Source organism: Cololabis saira, chromosome 13 (genome assembly GCF_033807715.1).
Source record: "Cololabis saira isolate AMF1-May2022 chromosome 13, fColSai1.1, whole genome shotgun sequence".
In the NCBI taxonomy this organism is placed as follows: Eukaryota; Metazoa; Chordata; class Actinopteri; order Beloniformes; family Belonidae; genus Cololabis; species Cololabis saira.
Genome location: NC_084599.1, coordinates 11577273 through 11602867, shown reverse-complemented (window position 1 = coordinate 11602867; position 25595 = coordinate 11577273). Strand labels below are relative to the sequence as shown.

The 25595-nt window shown below is 40.3% G+C and overlaps 1 protein-coding gene and 1 non-coding gene across 2 annotated transcripts; both read left to right on the top strand.

The window, feature by feature from the left end:
• The first annotated feature begins 17804 nt into the window (after positions 1-17804).
• On the top strand, positions 17805-25525 carry LOC133458131 (elongation factor 2b-like). The gene is made up of 13 exons (XM_061737703.1): positions 17805-17954; positions 19688-19902; positions 21016-21197; positions 21429-21643; positions 21978-22156; positions 22273-22378; positions 22662-22914; positions 23006-23201; positions 23292-23658; positions 23802-24155; positions 24241-24423; positions 24553-24685; positions 25169-25525. Exons 1-13 carry the CDS (start codon positions 17952-17954, stop codon positions 25360-25362), a joined length of 2580 nt encoding a protein of 859 aa, XP_061593687.1. The 5' UTR covers positions 17805-17951; the 3' UTR covers positions 25363-25525.
• On the top strand, positions 22503-22570 carry LOC133458877 (small nucleolar RNA SNORD37). Its single transcript, XR_009783993.1, has one exon. It is a non-coding gene; the product is annotated as a small nucleolar RNA SNORD37 (small nucleolar RNA).
• Positions 25526-25595: the final 70 nt, after the last annotated feature.

Sequence of the window (25595 nt, the reverse complement as noted above, 5' to 3'; positions counted from 1 at the left end):
TATTAAAGGTCACAGGGGGTTTACTGGAGCCTATCCCAGCTGCCGGTAGGTGAAGGTGTGGTACACCCTGGGCTCTATTCTATTTTATTCTATTCTATTAAAATCTTAGTAGCAGGTTATGCAGTAGCTGCAGGAGGTAGAACTCACGTATCAGTCGTAACTTCATCAAACCAAAAGATCCACTGAAGCATAGAAGAAGTGAATTATGTTTTGTAGTCTATGCACCGTTCTTTTCAGAGAGGGGTTCAGGGCTCCAGAGCAGTTCCCAGTGCAGAGTCAGCCTTCCTAATCAGTTTGTTCAGTTGGGGTGAGTGGAGTCTTCTGTGATCAATGCGGCCTGTGCTGATCACAGAGTGGGTGTAAAGCTCAAAGAGAGGAGCTTTAGGTAAACTGGAGATTTGTTTGGCCTTATTATCTGTTAGAGTTAAAAACGTATTTAGTAATATTAAAGGGCCTTGATTTTCTCAGCTGTTGGAGGAGGTGGAAAGGAAAGGTGAGAGAGGGGTCAAATTCCATGCCCAGGTATTTTAAAGTCTCAACCCGCTCGATAAGCTCATCTTGAATGCTGAGCTGTTGGAAGAGGGCTGTTGTTGATTTATCCTTTCGCCCCAAGCACAACTCCTTGGTCTTGGAAATGTTCAACCTCAGTAAATATTTCATACATTTCTGGACCAGGTTACTGATTGCTTGCTAGTGAATGGTCAAAGCATGATTGTCAGTCTGGTGAGCCACCAGAACCATGTCATCAGCAATATTAAAATGTCCTTCCTTCACTGTTACAAGATGTTGTTAGGGTTCATAGAGAAGAGAATGGCCAATAAAACATGGCCCAGTGTCACACGTAATGTAACACCAATTTGTTGATTTCAAAACAGTTTTAAACATGGTTTGTCAGATACAAAGCTCTCAATCCATAAAATCAGTGGGGGATGGACCGTCAGATTCAAATTATGGGGCAGCAGGGTGTCTATGTGTAACGGGTTAAAAAATAAGATCCATGATTAAAATTATGATTAAAAGTCCATGATTAAAATATTCAGAGTCCATCTGTTTAGTGACAGAATTTGAAAGTGTGAGACCTACATCATCACCACATTTTGCCTCATGATAAAACTGTCTAGTTTAGTTTGCTTATGAGGGAAGGCACTGTAACGTTACCCATAGCTCTCTCCATACATTTTCACAAAACAGACTTCAAGGCCACTGGTCTGTAATCCTTTAAATCCTGAGCATGTGATTTTGGGGGGGATTGGGATTATAGTGTATTCATTACAGGGGTTGGGAGCACACCCAGAGTTAAGTTTCTGAAGTAGCCTGGGGAAAAGAAAAAAAAACAACCTTCTAGCTGATTGGAGCAGTCTTTGATCCCCTTGCCTCTGGACCTGTCAAGAGGCTTTGTGAAGGTTATCGTAACACAGGATGGTGGTCACAGTTTATAGATCGTGGTATCCCAACCTGCCCTGGAATACAGTCAGAACAGCAGAAAATTTCATTCCTCCATTGTTGCGCTGCTGTTATACCTTGGGAGGCACTAACACAGACATAACTGAGGCCAAATGTACGCTGAATTTGCATTGCAAAAGGAGTAAGAGGAAATGAAGTTGGCTGCAATGTCTATGCAGAGTAGCAAATCCGTCCACCATGGGAATGGTGAGAGATGGCTCTGCGGGTGGGCTGATAACGGTATTCAGGCATGGCATCAGAATATCTGATCAAATGATAAAAGTTAAAGCAACCTGGCAAGCTAGAGTCTTAGCAAAAATAAATGAATAATACCATCAGGTTCTCAGCCACAGTGGTCGGAGAGGCAGAGAACAGCTGGACTGGCTCTATTACACAAACTAAAAAGGTAAATAAGGGGATTTGAAGTGTCAGTTGTATAGTTATGTACAGCTTGAGATGAGTAGTAGAAGTAGTGAAGAGTGGAAAGCCAGTGCAATAAACTATCAGACAAGATAACAAGATAACCTGAGGCTTTCATCAAATATTTTCAAATTAAAATGGCGATGCGCTTTTACTGGGAAGATCAGTTTCATGGATATACTCCCTGCAAACCAAAAATAACACAGGAAGCAAACAATCCCACAATATCAGTCACCTTGGTCGTGAAAAGCCTCTGAGGCTCACAGAAAGGTTGTGGAGCATGGGACATGCTGCAGCAACGCTGACACTGGCAGAGTGAGCGCACTCAATGAAGACCTTTCATAAAAATCAGGTCAGTGAAATGTGATGGTTACAACATACTTGACGTGAACTGGCACAGTGTAGTGCAACATCAAAGACCCTTTCCTTGTCAACAAAAGCTGGCTTAAAGTCAACCTTTCAACAGCTTTCACTTCACCCTGAATAGTTGAAGCTAAGATGGTAAACTGCATTTTGGCCATTCAGCTTAATCCAAAATGCTCTATGATGCTCTATAAATTTAGCTGTGATTGGTTATACTATCTAAACTATTAATGTGGATGTTTTTTTCACACACAAACATCATCACAGACAAAGCACATCTCCCATGGCAACCATACTTGGCCATGGGCGGGTGGTTATGATATACTAAATGAGGGAGCAACAGCACAAAGGGAAAAATATTGAAGAATCTTTTTCAATTAATTTCCTGGATTTGACCTCTTGACGTGATAAAATATTCTGAGGCCCCAATGAAAAATAAGAAGATATTAAAAAATAAATAACTGAATAACCACATTAAAATGTAAATTAGAGGAAAGCCTATTTTAGTGTGCATTTAAAATTGTAAAAATACTTAGTTGTCCAGTCCAAAATTCCAAGATACAGGTTCCAAAGCTATTTTGATGACATAGTATAGATCAATTTATATAAAAGAACACATTACAATGTGAAATAAACAATTAAAATATAAAATACAAAAAGATATTAAAAAAAAATACCAAGCTAAAGAATGTAATTCCACTCTCTGAGGGATATCTCCAAGGCTGACAGCTGCAAATAAAATGCCAACAATTATGATGGAGGATATAGAATTATTATATAATTATAATATTTTCTGTTTATTTGCTGCCAGTTTACAAGACAAGTTCTTATGGTGGGTATTTTAAAGATTATCACTATGTCGTGATTGAATAAATATTCATTACTTCAAATAAACCAACATCATCTTAAGTGCTCTTTTGTTGCTCATCCTGGAAGGCTGACAGAAAGACAGAAAGCTGTGACCATGTAGGGAGAAGTCCATAAAATCTCAATTATTCCCATCACAACATTATTAGTTCTTTGTTTTTCATAGCTTGAGGAAAAATGAACATTTGGGGTGGGAAAAATTAGTCTCACAGCCATTACAGGATTGTTGGAGCTTTGTCAAGAGACACATTACCCTTCACACAGCTGTTTGTTACAGTTGCTCTGCTGAAGTGTCTTAGCAGCTAGATGGACTGACAGTTACAACAAAGTTGGATGAGATGGATGGGCTGAAAGCGTGATCATTTCAGAAGCAATTTCAGAAGCTAATATAGGCTGGAGTCACATGAATAAGATGATTCAGACTACACGCCTTGGCTTCTTTTCACATATTCTGATTTCAGTCAGTGATTGAGAGACAGATAAAAGGTTTTTTATTTATCTATTGGAAGCACCTTTCTGCTTTGCCACATGAGTCATGACAGACTTAATTGATAGCCAAAGCATGCTCAAGCAACACAAGAGCTCACGGCATTGACCTGCCCTCTGAAGTTACCAGATTCCAGCCCCAGAGAGCATTTGCAATATGCAGTTCAATGACAAACACCACATTGCAAGCCTTGAAGCCCAAAGCCTTCAATGCCAAACAACACACGCCCCCTTCAAAGCTCATATCCCAACTGTCAGATCTTTTTTTAGTGGAAAACTGGAGACTTACAATATTTGCCCATGTTTAATGTAGTGTGTTGATGCTTTTATCCCAAACTAATTTATGCTTGTGTAAAGCAAAACTAGTCTTCAGATAATAAACAATATGTCCTCTAAGACTAACATCTTTGCAGTTCACATGACAGTAGTGTTGCTTAGCAACAAAAGGTAGTTATATCTGTTTAAAGATACATGACAGTCGGCATTGGAAACAGAGTGTAAAATTAGAATAAAGTCTTTTTTGCCCAGAGTGTCCTGCTGGAACTGGGTCATTATGAATATTTCATTTTGTTTTGATTTATTTTTCTTTTGTTGTTAAATTTTGGCTATTTGCCCCCTCAATTCAGAGGCATAACACAGACAAGTCAAACAAGGAAGATAAGGAAAAAGCCTAAAGCTGTCAGCTACTGTTATTTGGTGTCATTGCAGTCAGCAACATCATTAAATATCTCACTCATCTTCTTCCGCTTTATCCGTTCCCGGGTCGCAGGGGCAGCAGCCTCAACAGAGATGCCCAGACTTCCTTCACCCCAGACACTTCCTCCAGCTCCTCCGAGGGGAGTCCGAGGTGTTCCCAGGCCAGCCGAGAGACATAGTCTCTCCAGCGTGTCCTGGGTCTTCCCCGGGGTCTCCTCCCGGTGGGACATGCCTGGAACACCTCCCTAGGGAGGAGGGACATGCCTGGAACACCTCCCTAGGGATGCCTCCAGGAGGCATCCGGTACAGATGCCCAAGCCACCTCAGCTGACTCCTCTCAATGTGGAGGAGCAGCGGCTCGACTCCGAGCTCCTCCCGGGTGACCGAACTCCTCACCCTATCTCTAAGGGAGCGTCCAGCCACCCTGCGGAGGAAACTCATCTCGGCCGCTTGTATCCGCGATCTTGTCCTTTCGGTCACTACCCAAAGTTCATGACCATAGGTGAGGGTAGGGGCGTAGATTGACCGGTAAATCGAAAGCTTCGCCTTTCGACTCAGCTCCCTCTTTACCACGACGGTCCAGTACATCGACCGCATAACTGCGGGGGCTGCACCGATCCGCCTGTCAATCTCACGCTCCATCGTTCCCTCACTCGTGAACAAGATCCCGAGATACTTGAACTCCGGATCCCCTCCGGCCCCTGGCTGCGCCTAGAAATCCTGTCCATATAAATTATGAACAGGACCGGTGACAAAGGGCAGCCCTGCCGGAGTCCAACATGCACCGGGAACAAGTCTGATCTACTGCCGGCAGTGCCGATCCTGGCTCCCAGGGGGCCCTAAGCAGGAATCGTGGCAGCCGGCTTTGCGGCCGCCGGCTTTGCCGCGATTGGGGCCAATTTGGGCACGATTTGGGCCGATTTGGACTGATTTTGGCCAGTGTTTTTGCAGGGTTTCTCTCACCTTAAAAACAGTTAAAATCCATATTCAGAGTAGGTAGACATACCTAGATAGATACCAGATAACTGAACTGTTAAATCCACTACCCCCACCCCCTCTGCCCCGGGCCCACCCCACACACACACACACACACACACACACACACACACACACACACACACACACACACACACACACACACACACACACACACACACACACACACACACACACACACACACACACACACACACACACACACAAACACACACTTGGCATAGTAACAGAATGCAAGCTAATTTTATGCAAATTTGAAATTTATAATATAATATATAATAATATATAATATTATTATATATATATATATATTATATTATTATATATTAGCTAGGTTAATCCAAGTATAAAAATATCCGCCTAGGATAAAAACTGTATATGGCCCACTGGGATAGGTACCCCAAGGCTCTGGTCATAGTCATACAGATACAACTAACAAAGTTACAGCAAAACGACAAAAAATCATGCTGTAGATTGTGCATGATTTTCTTGTGTACAACACTGTGGCAAGTTCACCACAACAATGGGGAATTCCACCCATTTTCATTCATACCTCCATGGTGTCCCCCCACAGATTGGAGGTATGTCACTGTTTTATTATTATTTCCACAATTCAACTTCCAAAGTTCCACACCACCACACAACATCATTCTCTAAGCCAATATCTACTGTATCTTAATTACATGATGACATAGTAAAATATAAAAAAATGGTGGAATTCCTCTTTAAAAACAAAAACACGACATTGACGTTACTAGTCTGCAACACTGCAAGTTGCATGGAAGTCACGTTGGCTGGTTACCTGACTGTTGTTGACGCAGCTCATCATTCCGTTGCTTCTTTTTCTTTTTTTCGCACCCTGAAGGATATATCCTTTTCATTTTGCAGTCTGCAGTGTTGGTGTCACTGTTACTACTGTAACTCTGAACTAGGTTTTCTTTTTAGCGCCGGCTTGGTCGCCGGCTCGTAAACGTAAACAAACAGCTGCTGGCTGCTGCACCGTGCACGCATGAGATTGAACGTCAAGTTACGTTTTTGGATTCACAACGCACCACTGCGCAAATACCGTAGCAGCAGCTGTGGCGAGGGGTCTGTCTGTAGTACTCAGATAGTGGGAGGATCCTATAGTACGTTCTTTGCCTAAACTCCGCAAATTCGCTCAGGCAATTGGGGGCCCCTGGCCGTCGGGGGCCTTACGCAATGTGTGTACTCTGCGTATAGGAAGGGGCGGGGCTGACTGCTGGCAATGCGAACCAGACTCCTGCTTCGATCATATAGAGACCGGACAGCCCTTAATAGAGGGCCCCGGACCCCATACTCACTTAGCAACCCCCACAGAATGGCACGAGGGACACGGTCAAATGCCTTCTCCAGATCCACAAAACACATGTAGACTGGTTGGGCAAATTCCCATGAACCCTCGAGCACCCTGCGGAGGGTATAGAGCTGGTCCAGTGTTCCACGACCGGGACGAAAACCGCATTGTTCCTCCTGAATCCGAGGTTCAACTATTGCCCGTAATCTCCCCTCCAGTACCCTGGCGTAGACTTTCCCGGGGAGGCTGAGAAGTGTGATCCCCCTGTAGTTGGAACACACTCTCCGGTCCCCCTTTTTAAACAGAGGGACCACCACCCCGGTTTGCCACTCCATCATTAAATATTACATATATTAAACAGCTATTGTATTCTACCACTACTCTGCCCCTGCCTGCTTCCGCATCCCATATCTCCTGATATGGATACCAAGCCATATCTGATTCAAATAAGTCAAGCTGTCAAGCACTGGACTGTAATACACATATAACACAACACAAAGACATTTCATCAATCTTTGTTTTCTGGGAAGCAAAAAGAAATCAAATACGATAGCCTGTCTATTGCTTCTATGTTACAGAGTTCATTACTCCATAGATCAAAAATGTGTGACTTTAATCAAAACCTCATTGTTTAAACATGTTTATTATAAGTGATCAAAAAGATGAAACCCTGCTAAACAGGAAAAAACCTTCAAACAATGACAAAATGAGTAAATGAAAGCAGATACTTTACATTGGAGCTCCCTCTTGAAATTAATTTACTTATGCCATTATCTCACCTATGCTTCGTAAGTACTATAATTTTAAAGGTAGAGATTACACAGATTTTTCCTATACAACCTATGGTTATCAAATTACAAGATTAAAGATTCAACACTTTATTGCCACATCAACATGATTGATTGGGATTTGATTTGGTGGGCTCACACACAGACAAAGCACAATATCACAAGAGGAAACAAAGAATAAAAATAAAATAAAATGCTTATGAAAAGATAAAATCCATAAAAGTAATGGTAAAATTCATGAATAAAAAAAACATATTACAATATCATACTCCAAAACCTACAAAGGGATATATGGAAATAAATCTAGCCCAAATTGGACCCCTGTCATCTGCAGAAATATTCAGATGACTCAGCAGTGGTGGGGTGTGTCAGTGGTGGACGAGAGACTGAGTCCAGAGAACTGGGGGACCGTTTTGTGGCATGGTGGGGGAATAATCACCTTACCTTGGATGTGAACAAGATAAAATAAATGATTGTGGACATTAGGAGAGCCAGGATTAAGTCAGGTAGTTTTTCCAGCCAGAGGTGGATGTGGTAAAGGAGTATAAATACCTCAGTGTTCACCTGGACAGCCAACTGGACTGGAGATGCAACACCGATGCTGTTTCTAAAAAAGGACATGCCAGACTTCACTTCTTTGAATAGTCTTTGAAAAATAGTTTTGCTTGACTTTCCAACCCTTATTACTTCCTTTGATGCTTAGGTCCTTCAGGCTTTGCAGTGAGATGTTGTTGTATCTTCTATAAGTCTGTCGTGGAGAGTTCCATCACATCTCCAGTCATCCGTTGGGGGGCACCATCAGAGCCAGTGACTTAAAGAAATTGAACAAATCTGATAAAGAAGACTGGCTTTGTTTTGGGGACTGTTCTGGAGCTGATGGCACAAGAAGGACACTTCATATGAAAAAGATCATGGACAAGATCATGGCCCTGAACTGGGAGTTGAACTAGGAACCTTCTTGATGTGAGGCAACAGTGCTAACCACAAAGCAACCATGCTGCACCCCAGCGACCATGTCAAGAGTAAGTAAATAAGTAATTCCCTCTAGTTCTTTTCAGATTTCCCTGAATTAAAGAATCTCAGAAAAATGAACACTGTAACATTACACGTTAAACAAATGTTTATTTGTCATGTTAATTTTAAGAAAACTCAATGCAGAAACAGATGGATCAGATCATCTTTTTCTGTGAAATATCCTTTGGTCATCCATTACTGGATGAGGAGTGAAATTAACAAAAAAAAATGATGGAAGAAGATGTGATTGAATGTATGTGAATTGAAAAATGGATCATTTAAAACAGAGTTGAACTAAAGACAAATGTATTGACAAACTGTCATGTGGTCGTGAAAGTGATTTTGTACAAACAGTAGTGGCCTTTCCGTACCCAGAGTTAGAACCCAACACACAGTACGTTTACATGCACTAACAGAGAGTCGAATTGTTGCCTTAATCCCATGTATACACCTTAGTTGGGCTGTAGTTGAGCCGAAGTGAAGCTCTTGAGATAAAGTTTTTAGTGCCAGATAATGCCGTCCTAATCGCGCATGTATACTCAGTTTCTTTGAAACTCCATGTAGCAGGGCGAGTGCTACGGGGCCCGACTGACAGGACAGAGAGGACACGGGGTTTTCGTGCAGAAACTCTTTTATTTAGAGAGGTTGATGGGTCACACATGTGCCCCATCACCTGAGTGGCTGGGCCTCCACCTTGTCACACTCCAGTTTAATCCTTAGCTAGATTGTTGCCAATAGCTTGATTCAGATGTACCGTACATGTAACCGCACTGACAGTGAGGCAGCTTTCAGCTTTTATGCTCTTCAGCTGTGGAACAAACTCCCAAAATGCATCAGGGCTGCTGACACTCTCAATAGCTTTACGTCTAGGTTGAAAACATTTTTGTTTACTGTTGCATTTCAGTAATCCACCATAATGCACAACGACTTTTATGTCTTGCCTCATATTTTTTTAATTCTCTTTATCTTATGTCTGCCTGTCTTTCATTTTTTCTATTTATATTTTACTTTTTAATGCATTTTTTTAAATATTTTTTATATAAAGCAATTTAAATTGTCTTGTACATGAAATGTGCTATACAAATAAACTTGCTTTGCCGTCAACAGAGTGAATTTGTCCTGCTTCTCACTGACATGATAAACTATTGATCCGTCATAGGAAAAACAGAAAACAGCAGAGTGCAGAAACACTTGATGTCGTACTCACAGCAATGTTTCCACTGATCTTTTGTGTAAATTTCTGCAGTGATAGTGATTAAAGCAGCTGTGATTGCAGCGTCAGAGCTCCAATCACTCCTGTGTCCTGGAAGTCTCCTTTTCATCAGACTTGGCCCTGAATGTTTAGAGCCTAGCTGCACATATTTCTGCGTCACAGAACACTTGTTGTAATGTCACGTAACAGGGGATAATGTGCTGTTGCGCATTATAAGGTGTACACGTGCCTTTGATGTATTACAGTCAGTAAATTTGCTGTTTATTCTGAGCAGACAGGGATGTTAAGCCTTTTAAGTGTGCTTGAGCTACACTAACCTTATTATATGCTGAGACTGAAAAGAGGATGATAACTTATTGGTGCTAACTTGTAAATGTATAGAAATAAAACTTAAACAAGATCAGTGTGGCATCAATATCATACCCACCAACCATCAGTTTATTAGCATCAATCAAAAGTGATCAAGTTAGTATCATAGTATAAGGTTTTCATATTCACTTACTGTTTGATTTATAAATGTGCCTGTTAAGGACCCAAATGCAGGAGACTATGCAGGCAAGAGTAATCAAAATGTCATTTAATAACAATGGAAAGTGCTGCAAAAAAAAAACAAAGACAGCGATCATAGTTATCACATAAGTGAAGCTACATATTACTTCATTATTGTTGCTGTTGTTAGTAGTAGTAGCAACAGAGTCACTCATATTTATTATGATGAAGAAGCAGAAGTGAAGAAGCAGAAGTAAAATTAACTTATTCTAAACATAAACTAAACAGAGCTTCTGCATCATTAACATGTTCCAGAAGAATGCCAACGTGAAAGTGTGTTTGGCGCCACCTAGAGTCGCAAAGTCGAATAATCGATTGTCTTCTCGCACATGTATACCTGTATACTTTTCTCTGAAACTCCAGTTTAATCCTTAGCTAGATTATTGCCAATGGCTTTATTTAGATGTGCATGTAACTGCACTGTCCGACAGCTGGCTTGTTAATTAAATTTGTTCCCTGGTTTGGCAAGATAACATGGTTATGAAAAAGTACCATACGCTGATTCATTTTTAATATCAGGTTTCTGAAGTGCCACTTAATGATGCGTTAAAGCCCCCGAGGATCATCAAAACATGTTAGGATACTGCTTGTTGGAAATCAGTATAAAACTAAGACTGAGGGAAAACAAAAGGTTTTATAGAGTTCAAACTTTCCACAAAACCTTCTGGTGAGCATCAACAAGAAAAGTGATCTTGCTGAAAGTTACACCAGACATCACTTAGGCACACGTTTCACTGGCCTATTGAAGTTAGGACAGCGAAGCCCATACGGCACACAAAAGCACTTGCACTGCCAGTGCAAGGACAGTGAGTGAGCAGTGGGGCATAACAGAGCTGTCAAGAGGCCTACCATTTCAATTTAGCCTTCATGTATGAAAATGTCTTATATTAATGTGCGAAAAAGAGCGGTCTGGTCTCTTTGGTACATAGCTTGACAAATTATAATACGAGTATAATTTATAATTATAAAATTGTGCATAGTTGCGAATGAATATGCTGAATATATGCAGGGTTTATTCCAAAATACATTCCCTGGTTTAATTAAAATAAACACTTTCTGGCTCCCAAGTGGGTTAAAAGATCAACTCAAAAAATTGTGATTTTAGTGAAGTACAGATGGGATAAATTATATACTTAAAAAAAAAAGCCAGGTGTCCTTGCCGCACATGAAATGGTTTCAAAGCAGTCGGTGCAATGAATGTATCGTCGCACTTCACTGAAACTGCTGTCACCCTGGGAGGACAACAGTATGCTGTCAATAGATCCCACACAAACACTCTAATAAATTCACTTTACAATCACATCACATTCATCTTTAGTAGTTATTTCATTAATGATTGCAAGCCCGCAATTAAGGATTTCATCTCATTGAAACTGTCTATTCATGATTTGGATCAATAAAAATGTATTAATCCATTATCGGAATGTTAGGAGACCTGCAGCCTATACAAGCTGACATTAAACGGCTATAAATTTAGACTACGGTCACTTGGATGATGATGATGCTTGTCCTACAAAACAAGGTAAATTAAATGTTCCAGAGGCCAGCACCTGAAGGACGAGGGGATTATGAAAGCTTTTTGCAAAGCATTCTCACAGATTTGTCGGCAAGGACGCAAAATCCTCAAGTAATTGCACGTCCGCGACATTCCCTCTGCTGTAGATGCAGGTCAAATAAAAGTTTTTCTGTCATCTTTCATGTTTACCTTCAATTGTACAGTTTTTACCTCATTTATTTGGACTACATGTTCAATTGTTCCTTGACAAAATATTGAATCCCACAAGGCCTCTTGTCTCTTGGTGAAGGCGGACGCTTTTTCTTCTCCCGCTCCCTCCCATACTGTATCTGCCCTGCTTTTGCTCTCTGTCTTGTGCTATCCTGCTTATCTATTTTGGAGCCTCTCTCTGCATATCTTCTTAATTATAAAACCATGAATCTGGTTAACTGGTCTCTCAACGCAATTGACCAAATGTTCTTGACATGAAGACAGGGCAGAAGGGAGTCCTCTTTCCCTGACGGGAGGTTTGCTGCTGGAGACACGATGGACTCCTGGCAGAAGTGGAGGGTCGTGTTTCTGTCCATACTGTCGGCCGAGGATGTTGAAGATGTCTACATTATTGGATTTCCGATAACCAGATTTCTGCTTTTTGGAGTTGGCGGTTACCTGGCATATCGACCAATTCGAAACACGTCAGCAGCTATTCTGATCTTTTCAAGGCTGCCTGGCAAGTGTGAAGGATATGTCATGCTTTCAAAACTCAGATTCAGATGCCGTGTGAGCAAATCGCAAACTGGATGTGATTCTTGAACAGAGTCGTAGGCTAGCTGCTGTTTTCAAACTCATTGGATGGCAAAGACCTTGGAGGAGTTGTAAGCTCAGCGTGGCGGAGAATGACCCCAAATTCGGCCGTTTGGACATCGCCATTGATGAAACAGAGAGACTTTGAGGCAGATTTGATGATGATTTGAGTCAGTCTGACCTAAAACTAATATGGTTATATGAATCTGGCTCCCTCGGCTGCTGCCGTGAAGGCAGCTCCAAACCTCTGGATGTTATGCTGACAAGATATTCTGCCCCCACTACCCCTCCCCTCTCAGCATGGCACCTGTAGAACTGTATCAGAACTATACCGTTGATAACACTCCATCGCTATCAAGGACAATAGTTTATAATCCCCCCCTCCCCGTTTTTCAGCACCTTTCACTGCCCCCCGGTATGTGCTCTTTGTGCTGAGGTGGGGGTTTTTTTCTCGCACCATGTTCACAGCACACAGGGCGTGGGGCCTTTTTTCCCCTCCTCTCTCCTACTGTCATCCATTTCTTATCTAATGAAAGGGCAGCGCCGACCCATTGCTGCAGCCTCAGGCACCTGTCTACCATGTTGTTTATTTGTTCTCTTGGGTGGGCTGTACAGGAAATCTGGAAGTGTTTTGAATGAAATTAAATGAAATTAAATGAAATTAAATGAAATTAAATGAAATTAAATGAAATTAAATTTCATTTCATTGATTTGTTTTAATTTGATTCAATTGAGAATCCCACTGTTGTCATCAGAGTGAAAATCCCCTGTAAGTTCCTGAATGAGTAAATCTTAATAAAATGACTTCCTTAAAAATAAATAAATAAATACATGTTCTAAATGCGATGCACCTTTGGATTAAATGTATTTACTAATACGAACAAGCTTAGTTTTACAGGCCTTTTGAAAAAGGGTTTTAGGGAAGTTTTATGGAAAGGGAGCTCAAATAGCTTATGATTTTATTGACAAGCATAACGACAAGACGTTATCCTGATATAACCATACATTACTCAACTTTCTGATGCATTTTTTTTTTTTAGCGAGGGAAACTTCTGTCACAAATAGTCTAACAGCCATTTATGTTGTTAAACAATCGATAGTGAGATATGTGTGTATTAGCGTAAAAAAGGAGCATGAAAAAAAAGACAGTAATGTCTGCCTCTGCCATTTATTATTAACAATTTTTGTATGGTAAAAAAGATAATGTCACATTGGAGAAACTCTCGGGAACTGAGTCCATGTGATATCTGTATAAGCAATATTTCTCTTACAGACATTTCATTTTCCATGCCTTTGGCTTATATATGTGTGTGTGTGTGTGTGTGTGTGTGTGTGTGTGTGTGTGTGTGTGTGTGTGTGTGTGTGTGTGTGTGTGTGTGTACATTCTGTGCATATGAAAGAACCATTGAGCAGTAAATGATGGGAACAACTTCCAATTCTCAAGTGCCAGAGAAATCTCTCTCTGGAATTCCAATTTACTTTCATTGTCTTCTTTCACAAGCTGCTATCCGGGTGCTACTATGTTTAGTCCGGAGCTGGAGCTGGACCTTAGATGCTAAAACCGTAATGTGAGCAGCAGATACAGTTTGTAAGAAATACATGACCCACCGTCCAGTACTGAGGATGTTCCTTCCTTTCAGTTAAACTGCTAATTTGCAAATTAAAATCATTTTGATTTAAATGTGTTTTATACATTGTGTATGTGTGTGAAAAGATGACAGCAGTGTCCTTTTTGCATTAGACTTGACTTGGACTTGACTCTGATTTTTCTAAATGATTTAGGCTTAAACTCTGGGGACTCCTTACTTGGACTCACACACAACGTTCTGTGACTTGACTGCAATGCTGTCCAGGAGTCATGGAGATGTAGATGGCTTTAAAAACTACACCCTACAGGTGACACCACAGAGGGTTTCTGCAGTTCTCTATGGGGGTGTCAAGGATCAAGGCATGACTGATGCAGAGGTTACCAACTCTGAATAAATCGCATGTACCAAAGAATTTTAGAGCCACCTGCATTTTTGAAGATCAGACAGAGGCAAATATATGCCTATTTAAGACTTGCATCCCTTCTGCTATATTCAATATTGTTGTCACTGTGAAAATAATCATGGTAAAATTTCAAAAGGACATTTTACAAGAGACCCCCACTGTCTTCAAAATTATACTCCTTTTGCTGTTGTTTCAATTCACAATCAGTTAATCAGGCTGAGATGTTTGGCATTTCCCTCTGTCAGTCATCTCATGTGACTTTTTGCAGATAATGAAAGCAACAGTAGAGACAAGCCGGGAACAAGTTATAAATATTACTTCATATGCACAGGTAAATTAACATTTACAAATTTGTGCAGTCTGCCATGTTTATAGGTGTAGTACCTGACATTTTCTGAGATCATTTTTATGCAAGCCTCATGGCGCAGGAAGATATCCACAAAATGTAATCCCATGCTTTTGCTCACCATGCCTGTTGTAATTCTTTGGGGCCATTTCCAAATGTAAGTTTAACTTTGAGAAAAGGCAACATAAATGTTTAAACTGGACTGATTTATTGTACAAATTATTTAAAGTAAAAGAAACTAGAAGGATTACATCTTTCAAATGCCTGAGGAATGCCTTGGGAGAGAAATCTGGGACTTTGCTCGAAACTGCAGTCCCCATAACCGGGTTTTGGATAAGCAGCAGAAAATGGGTGGATGGATGGTTGGATGGATGGATGGATGGATGGATGGATGGATGGATGGATGGATGGATGGATGGATGGATGGATGGACCATTGAAGTGGAGAAGATAAAAACATTTTTTTTTTTTTTAAATTGGACAGGAATAGCTGCTTGTAGAAGTATAAATACACTTTTGACTTTTGCATTTTTGAGAAACTAACAAAGAGAAACACTTGACACTCTGGATTCAACATTATCAAGTTGCTTTTTGGTAAAAGTACTGAAATTCAAAGGTGTTAAATTATCATCATGCACGTACAGTTGGATACTAAGGCCTTCTGAAAGTTTAATGTTGATAACTGAACCTAAGTTGCCACCTGCTGGAGACACATTGAAGCTGCATGAATTGGGCCACCAGAGGAAGATTCCTTTTTTTCTATAAAACAACGTTAATGTTTCGTAGGAGTTTTCCTGACAGAACTATGAACTTTCACAAATGTGTGTTTCTAGTGTTCATTTTGATTACATTTCTGGTCTGCTCAGACATTACAGTCAATAGGTTCACACATGTTGAATAAAGTCATTATTTATTCTAATCTAGGTAGCCTTTGGAGCCAATGGATATGAAAAAAAGTACAGATAACTGAACCAGAGCTTTGTGTGTGGTGCCAACATAACCTCCTCCAGATTAATGCCGGACAAACCAAAGAGCTGGTAGTGGACTTTCGCGGCGCAAATCCACCTACATCTACAACCAGCTCTGCCCCCAGTTGACCGAAAACCATAAATATATATATATATATATATATATATATATATATATATATATATATATATATATATATATATATATATATATATATATATATATATATATATATATATACATACTTTAATCCCTGCCTCTCACCTGAAATGAGCTGGGATAGGCTCCAGCAGAACCCCGTGACCCCGCAGGGGATAAAGCGGGTATAGATAATGGATGGATGGAATATATATATATATATTAAAAAAGCAATGCCGATATAGGTGCACTTTCCTATTACATGTGCAATGCCCCCCGCCACACACACATACCACCACCGCTTCACTTTTTCATATTTATATTTTTTATATCTGTATATATTTATATTTATATGTGCACTGTGTGTACTTGTGTGTGAGTGAGTTTCTTTGTGTGTACTGCTGCAATGATGTGAATTTCTCCTATTGTGCCATAAATAAAGGAACATCTTATCTTATCTTATACACATTTTTATTGTGTTCATTATGTGTTAATTATGACTTAAGATTGATATGTTTGTGGTTTTCTTTTTTTCAGACAAGGATCTGTACTTCTTACCTTTAAACTTTATTGAAGGGCGTGTCAAATTCCACAACGTGACACTCTCTGAGGAAGGTGGAAGTCCCGGCGAAACTGTCAGTAAAGTTTGAAGGTAAGAACTACGGATCCTTGTCTGAAAAAAAGAAAAGATAAGATATCTCATACACAGTTTTTATACTTAGTCTTATGTCTGTTTTTATTTAGCATTTAATTGGAATATTTATTATCAAATTTCTCTTACTTTTTCATCTTTTCTGACGAAATCTCAAATCATTGAGAACATAAATGGTGCTTAAATAGTTATTCAATTTACCTATTTGATTTACTTTTGTATAATTGTATTTTTTTGTTTTGTTGGAATGGGGCATATATTATTTGATATCCATAGGAATCTCTGCTGAAAATGTGCAAATCAACAATTTGACAAAAGACATAAGATAAGACATTAATTTTGACCTGCAACAATGAAGTGGCAGACCCACAGATGTGTGTGGTTACAATGTCGTTTTTACTCAAAGTAGAGACGCTACTGTAACCTGTAAAGGTGCTGTTTTACCGAACTATTGGCAGTGTTGTTTCTGGAAATTGAACATTGTAAAGGAATTGTGTATATTTCAAGGGAATCTGAGGTTAATGAGTAGCCTGAATCCAGACCACACCATCCTCCTACAAAAATGGCAAAAAAAAAATGTCATCCTGACATTTTTTCTCTGGATATTCCAGAAAATACTGGAAACAAGTGAGATAGATTGAGCTAATGCTGTTTACTATGTTGAATAATTTATATATTAAATCTGTATCCTAAAATAAGGTTAGGCCATCCACAAACTTTTTTTTAAATTATTATTTTTTTATTAATTACTATTCTGTTCTCAAGTACTGATATCAACAGCAAAAAAGACCACACGAAATATATTTCCAACAGCACTCTCATCTGAAAGAAACAAAGTATTTCCCGTAACCTAATCAAAAATTATGAGATAATTGTATGTATTACTATTGAGCTTGGCATATCAAGAAACTAGATGTAAACAGAAATATAAAAGGATGTAGCCTATCCATCAAAACCAAATAACATTACCATCAGTGATACTTTTGTTATTAGAAATGTTTCCACAATTAAATAACAGAAATCAGATGTAAAGTGATTTGAAAAGCTTATACAAAAAAAAGTAACACCCACCTTCTTGAGTGATGCAATGGTAAGTTTGTACATACAGCAGCCAGCAACAGTACAGGCGCTAAAAGCTCTCCCAAAAAATGGACAAAGGACGAACATTTGCTTGTTGTTGCTGGTACAACTATTGTGTGTTTTCACTGTGAAATAAAACTAAATAAGTATTCATTATATCAGGTGACCTTTTTGGCCAGCGCGTCGCCACGTACGTACGTACGCCGGTATAAAGCCTGGTTTTCTGACGTCAGCGACCTCTTCCCTGCCTAGGCCCTCGTGAGGTGGGCAGCGTAAAGGTCCTTGTCTCTTTTCTCCATCAAGAGAATCCAAAACCATCCGTCAAAATGGTGAGTCTCCCGTCCTTCTTTGACTTATTAATGAAACCCCAGTATCACTAGATGCCATCGGCGCCGGTATGAAATGTGTTTTGTGAGTGTATCGGGGAACTCTGCGACACTTCCATGTTTCATCAGTTTCCTCTGATAAAAATCGACCGCCATTTTGTTATCTGCGCCGTCAGCCCAGAAGGGCCTTTACATGTTGCATAAGAGACTGAATAGTTGTTTAGATATGTTTTTTTCTTTCACCATATTACTAAAAACCCCTCCATTACATTGTTTAGACTGCGTCGCCCCTCTGTGCCAGCCTGTGTATGGATTTAAGCCCGGGTATTTGTGTACTGGGTGGCTGCGCCTATGTCGGCTTTTTGTGCTAGCGTTAGCGGGAGTATTAAACTCCTTTTATTGCTATAACGCCATAGCAAATGAGACAAAAGCTGCATTCGTTGAACATGCTGTTAGTTACAAGGCGAGTGAGATTAAGAAACCGTGTTTTGGAAGTCGTCTTTTGTTACAGGATGAATTTGCCGGTATTGCTCGGCTTCAAAGACTGTACACGTGGCCTGTTGATGTCGATGCATCACGCCGGCTGTCACTGATGGACATTAATGGGCCGTGTTTTCTAACTGGAATGTGCATGGATATACTGTCAAACGTTCAGAAACAAGAGTTGCGATCCCCAAATAGAGATGAAAATTTCCTAGAGGTTCGGAAATTTCCGAGGCCAATAACGTCATCTTTGGTTATGGCGGAGCTGCGCCGCCCTGCAGCTGCAGCGCTGCAGTTACACATCAGCCCTGCCGGGACACAGCTGGAACACACTGAACAAGCTGGAACACACTACACAAGCTGGAACCTGTACTCCAGTTGTAAAAAAATAAATAAATAAATCAGGGGGGATGGTGGATTTTATTATATGGGGACAGATCATTTGTGCTGATTACAAAAAATATAATATATTACAAATAATAGCGGTGACCAAAACACCTGCAGAAATACTGCAGGAATGACATGGCAGCAGTTAAATGCAGCCTTCTGTAAGCTTTAAATATCCACCAGGCTTACATCAAATACATCAAAACACAACAATAAAAACAGTTTTCTGAACGTATCAATATGACTCTGTCCTTCACAGGATAAGTAAAATGGATCACTACAAAAACTCAAAATCTTAACAGGAATATTTGTCTTATTTCTAGTTAAAATGTCTCATTTTAGTAAAAAAAATCTCATTACACTTAAAACAAGACTCATCACTGGAAAAAAACTGTCTCACTGGCAGACTTTCGTACTTATTTCAAGTGAAAATTTACTTGAAACAGGTTAAATATCAATTTTTTTTAATTTTTTTTTCTGGTGATGACTAAATGTTGAAATAGCAGTAAAACCACATTCATTGATGAAATGACATAAGGGATGGAAAGTGGGATGGCAGCTTTACAGGGGAGGGATGATTTTGACCGTTTTTTTTTCAGGAGGGATGCCACCCCCTCAACTCGAGTACTGGCTGTAACACTAAACAAGTGGAACAATGCTACACCATTATTACCGTTTAAAGAGACATGCGAAAATGGGTGTATTTATTCACAGCCCCCCCCCCCCCCTTTTTTTTTTCCTTTTTTTGCGTTTTTCCAAAAATGTGCCACTTTTAATTTTTACATGGCTTTGACAGCATTGTGGTCTTTTGATCAGGTTAGGAGAAGCCCAAAGTACATGTGTTAATCTCACTTTGTTTCCTACAGGTGAACTTCACAGTGGACCAGATCCGTACCATCATGGACAAAAAAGCCAACATCCGTAACATGTCTGTGATTGCACACGTTGACCACGGAAAGTCAACGTTGACAGATTCGTTGGTCTCCAAGGCCGGTATTATCGCCTCAGCTCGTGCTGGAGAGACACGTTTCACAGACACCCGTAAAGATGAGCAGGAGCGTTGCATTACCATCAAGTCTACGTAAGTATCTTGCAGTGTAAAACTGCCCTCGTTTACGTTCAGTTATTACAACAGTTTTCCTTATTTGGGCTAAATAAAATGGGAATATTGCGGTGCAAAACACCAGCACATAAATTGGGAGTACTGTTAGCATCACTTGCCTCAGTACATTGCTGTACTCATTTTCTCTGTCCTGATCACATTTTGATAAAGAAATGTCCTGTTCTACTTGAACAGTAAATAAACATCTCTTTAGACAATATTGTTCATTCATTACTGAAACTTACCAGTGCGGATAAAATGTTATGTGTTGTTTGTTGACCTAATTGCAGCAGTTGTGATTACTAAAATGACCTGTTTTGTAGATGGTGGAAACTGTTTGACATCACGTTTTGGTGTGCTGAATTGAATGGCTAGATCAGGCCTTTACAATTGCTGCTGACAGAAGAGCTGTAGCGTCAACTATTTGTTGGCCAGATGACGAATCACGTTGTGCTTTTTCTTTTTTGTGTTAAGTTCTCGTCGCATGTAAAATGTGACAGTTGGTCAATTATCTGACTAAATCAGGGCCAGACATAGCAGTGTATGAAATTCATAGCTTTCGCCTTTAAGATTTGTGTAGTGTTAAATTGCCCTACTTTTTTTTTTTTTTTACTTTTATGTAGACCATTTGTTTATACTGAATCCAAAAATCATTTAGCAACAGTTATGTACTTAGTGTTTGTAAGAGTAGTAAATTGAGACTTTTATGATTTTCTTTTTTGATTGGTACTCAAATGGAATTGCTTGCAATTGGGTCTGCATTCTCATTTAATATACACACATTCATCTAATTAAAATGCTGTGAGCATGGATGAAGTCCAATTGTTGCTGGGGGGTTTCCCCTTCCTGGGTGGTACTTGACATATTAAACTTTATATGTATGTGAAGACCTTTAGACTGACTTAAGCTTTTTGTTTAGATGTCTTTTCTTCATCCTTTTCTGTCTGGTTGGGTTTAACACATTTTTCTTAATTGAGAAGATTACAAAGTTGTCTTGAAATGTAGTTTATCTTGGATTGCAATTACCACTGTTGGATGTTTATGATATTGACATCTAGTAATGTCTAACTTTTCATTTGTCTTAACCTACAGAGCCATCTCCCTGTACTATGAGCTGGCTGAAAATGACTTGGCTTTCATCAAGCAAAGCAGAGATGGTGCCGGTTTCTTGATCAACCTGATTGACTCGCCTGGACACGTTGACTTCTCCTCTGAAGTGACAGCTGCTCTCCGTGTCACCGATGGAGCCCTTGTTGTTGTTGACTGCGTGTCTGGTAAGACTAATCCTAAACAATATTTGAATACTAATCATGATCAACCCTAACATTTAATCCTTGTGCTGCGTGTATGACAGTGTTCTGCAAATACCCCACGTCAGTAAGGTTTTGTTGTGCCAGTTTAAATTTCTATGGATGCTGTCTCGTACTAGCACAGTTGTAGTGCTTATGCAAAATAAGATCCACATGATTATTATGGGTTGCTTATTTGATGTTTATCCGTACCAGGTGTGTGTGTACAAACTGAGACCGTGCTCCGTCAGGCCATCTGTGAGCGTATCAAGCCAGTCCTGATGATGAACAAGATGGACCGTGCCTTACTGGAATTGCAGCTTGAACCTGAAGACCTGTACCATACTTTCCAGCGTATTGTTGAGTCTGTCAATGTCATCATCGCAACCTACGGAGAAGATGAAACTGCAGGACCAATGGGTAACATCATGGTAAGGGGCTGTCTGAACTTTTTTTTTTTTTTTAATTCAATGTGGTTGCCTCTTTCGGGGCTTCTCCACCCTTATGTTGTAACTACTTCTTGATCAACAGTTAAAGCTCGTGGTAGAAATTTGATCCGTTTTTGAGTCTAAAACAACTCTTGGCATGTTCACAAACTTAATTCCTGTCATCTTACAATTCTGACCTTTTTTTGAACATTTAACTGCAGATTTGTGAATGTCACTTTTAATAGTTGAAACATTCATTTAGTTCTTGTGTTGTATCAGATTTGATCAAATCAAGAAATAACTTTCCAATATGCTGATAATGTCATCTTGCAACCAGGTTGATCCAGTTATTGGTACTGTTGGCTTTGGTTCTGGACTCCATGGCTGGGCTTTCACCTTGAAGCAGTTTGCAGAGATGTATGCAGCCAAGTTTGCTGCCAAAGGTAACACCCAGATGACAGCAGAGGAGCGCTGCAAAAAGGTGGAAGACATGATGAAGAAGCTGTGGGGTAATAGGTACGTCTAAGATATTACCCTTGAAATACCCATGATACTATGAATGGTGGGAGTTAAGCACATGCATGATATTTTCACTGTTCCATTTCAAAACATGTATATTGTATTTATCACAGGTTCTACGACACCGAAAATGGAAAGTTTGTCAAGAATAACACTACTGCCGATGGCAAGAAATGCCCTCGTACCTTCTGTGCTCTTGTCCTGGACCCCATTTTCAAGGTAACAAGATTTATATATATTTTTTTTTTCTTCATCAGCAGTCCTGTACATCTTGGAGATGAGTTGTCGTTATATCAAATGTCTAATGTAATTAAACCATTCAGTTAGCCATTGCTCTCTGCCTGCAAATGATGAATTACCTATTCTTCACTTTGACCTGACTAATCAGTGATGATAACCTACAGCCTGAGCAGGTTTAGAGCAACAATGTATTGTAACCTGACTATATATTAGATTTTATACAGCATATGCATTTTGAATTTTTTTTTTTTTTTTTTCCTAGGTGTTCGATGCCATCATGAACTTCAAGAAAGATGAAGCCGCAAAGCTGATCCAGAAGATGGACATCAAGTTGGATGCTGAAGACAAGGACAAGGAGGGTAAGCCTCTCCTGAAGGCTGTGATGCGCCGTTGGCTGCCTGCTGGAGAAGCCCTTCTGCAAATGATCACCATTCACCTGCCCTCCCCTGTCACTGCTCAGAAGTACCGTTGTGAGCTGCTCTATGAGGGGCCGGGAGATGATGAGGCTGCCATGGGTATGAACTACTTTTCTGTGATAATGGTTGAATAGTTTTTTGGGCTCAAGTTTAGCTTTATTCAGTAATTTTAATGTATTTTAACACCCAGGTATCAAGAACTGCGACTCCAAGGCTCCACTCATGATGTACATCTCAAAGATGGTGCCCACCAGTGACAAGGGTCGCTTCTATGCATTCGGTCGTGTATTTTCTGGTAGTGTGTCCACTGGCCTGAAAGTACGCATCATGGGACCAAACTTCGTCCCCGGAAAGAAGGACGATCTCTACTTGAAACCTATTCAGAGGTTAGTTTCTATATCTGCCTTGTTAAGCAATCGGGACAATTTTAAAATCTTCTACATCTAAATTTTCCTTTTTCACTTGATTTCTGCCAGGACCATTTTGATGATGGGCCGCTATACTGAGCCCATTGAGGATGTGCCTTGTGGTAACATCGTTGGTCTTGTCGGGGTGGACCAGTACCTCGTCAAGACAGGAACAATCACCACCTTTGAACAGGCACACAACATGAGAGTGATGAAGTTCAGTGTTAGCCCTGTGGTGAGAGTTGCTGTCGAGGCAAAGAACCCGGCAGATCTGCCCAAGCTGGTGGAGGGCTTGAAGCGCCTGTCCAAGTCTGACCCCATGGTGCAGTGCATCATTGAAGAGTCTGGAGAGCACATTGTTGCTGGAGCTGGAGAGTTGCATCTGGAAATCTGTCTGAAAGATTTGGAAGAGGATCATGCTTGCATTCCAATCAAGGTGATTATATTTCAGTGTTTTTTTAGGTACATTCCTATCGATCTATGGACATTAAAATGTTGATTACCTGATCATTTGGACATTCTTGTTGACTCTCTTGACATAACTGCATAAACTTTTCTTCTTTTTTTTTTCCTGTTTAGAAATCTGACCCAGTGGTGTCTTACAGAGAGACAGTCAGTGAGGAGTCCGACATCATGTGTCTCTCAAAGTCGCCCAACAAGCACAACCGTCTGTTCATGAAGGCCCGTCCCTGCGAAGAGGGTCTGGCAGAAGACATCGATAAGGGCGATGTCACAGCACGAGGGGAGATCAAAGCCCGTGCCCGCTATCTTGCTGACAAGTATGAGTGGGATGTCGGTGAGGCCAGAAAGATCTGGTGCTTTGGACCTGACGGAACCGGACCAAACCTGCTGGTGGATGTTACTAAGGGAGTGCAGTACCTTAACGAGATCAAGGACAGCGTTGTGGCTGGTTTCCAGTGGGCAGCCAAGGAGGTACGGGCAGAATTGTGGAAAAGAGTTGCATTCTTATACCCGTGTGTGCGTGTATATATAAATGTATACATATTTATTTTCATAGGGAGTCCTCTGTGAAGAGAACATGCGTGGCATTCGCTTTGACATCCACGATGTGACCCTGCACACAGATGCCATCCACCGTGGTGGTGGTCAGATCATCCCAACAGCCCGCAGAGTCCTGTATGCTTGTCAGATTACAGCAGATCCCAGACTCATGGAACCAGTCTACCTGGTGGAGATTCAGGTGAGTGCTGCAGCCAATTTGGCCTACAATTTTTTTTTTTTTTTTTTTTGTGTGTGTCTACAAGTGTTGTGAAATGTCAACCTACCACAAATTTGTGTCAAACTTACTCACTGTATAATGTCTACTCAGTGCCCTGAAACCGCAATGGGTGGAATCTATGGCGTGTTGACCAGGAGGCGTGGACATGTGTTTGAAGAATCCAGAGTCATGGGAACACCCATGTATGTCATCAAGGCCTACCTGCCTGTCATGGAGTCATTTGGTAAGTCCACTTTCAATAAGAATACTATTAAATGTTTTTTAATTTGGGGTTTATTCAATTTATATTAGACACAAACCCACAGTTGCCTGACAAGATTGGAGGTCAGCAGATAGGCCAGTTTCTTTTTTGGATTGCAGTTGGCCTTTTTAGTTAGAATACTCAGGGAAAATCTTGTCGGTCCTGCACCTATCACGGTTATGATAGAAATAAAGCCTTTTCTTTTTTTTTTTGTCTGCTTCCTATAATGAGTTAAAATTGATTTTTAGTTATGCTTTAACATCTTGAATTGATTTAATCACCCAAGGGAAATTCACATTTATTTATTTTTTTATTGAATGATTGATAGATTATTTTTTATATATAATATACACAATACAGACCAAAAGTTTGGACACTTCCTCATTTGTTTGAATGAGGTGTCCAAACTTAAAAAAAAAAAAAAAAAAAAACTTTTTTTTTTAACTATCCTGCATTTGTTCACAGGCTTCACAGCTGACCTTCGGTCCAACACTGGTGGCCAGGCCTTCCCACAGTGTGTGTTCGACCATTGGCAGATCCTCCCCGGAAACCCAATGGAGGCTGGAAGCAAGCCCTCTGTAGTTGTCCTTGAGACGCGCAAACGCAAGGGTCTCAAAGAAGGCGTCCCAGCTTTGGACAACTACCTGGACAAATTGTAAAGGCCCTGGCCCTTGTCTCATTCCTCTTTGCCCTTCCAATTTAAATCTATAATGGGACCGGACTGTACAGAACGCAGTGACCACTGTTTGCCAAAAGGATCGACCATAATAAAGAAATGACCAGAAAAATTGTAAACGATAAATAAAGTAAATAAAAACACGAGTTTCATGCTCATTCTTTTGTATAATCCTGTTTCCCATTCCCTGCTTCATCTATTATAGAAAATAACAGA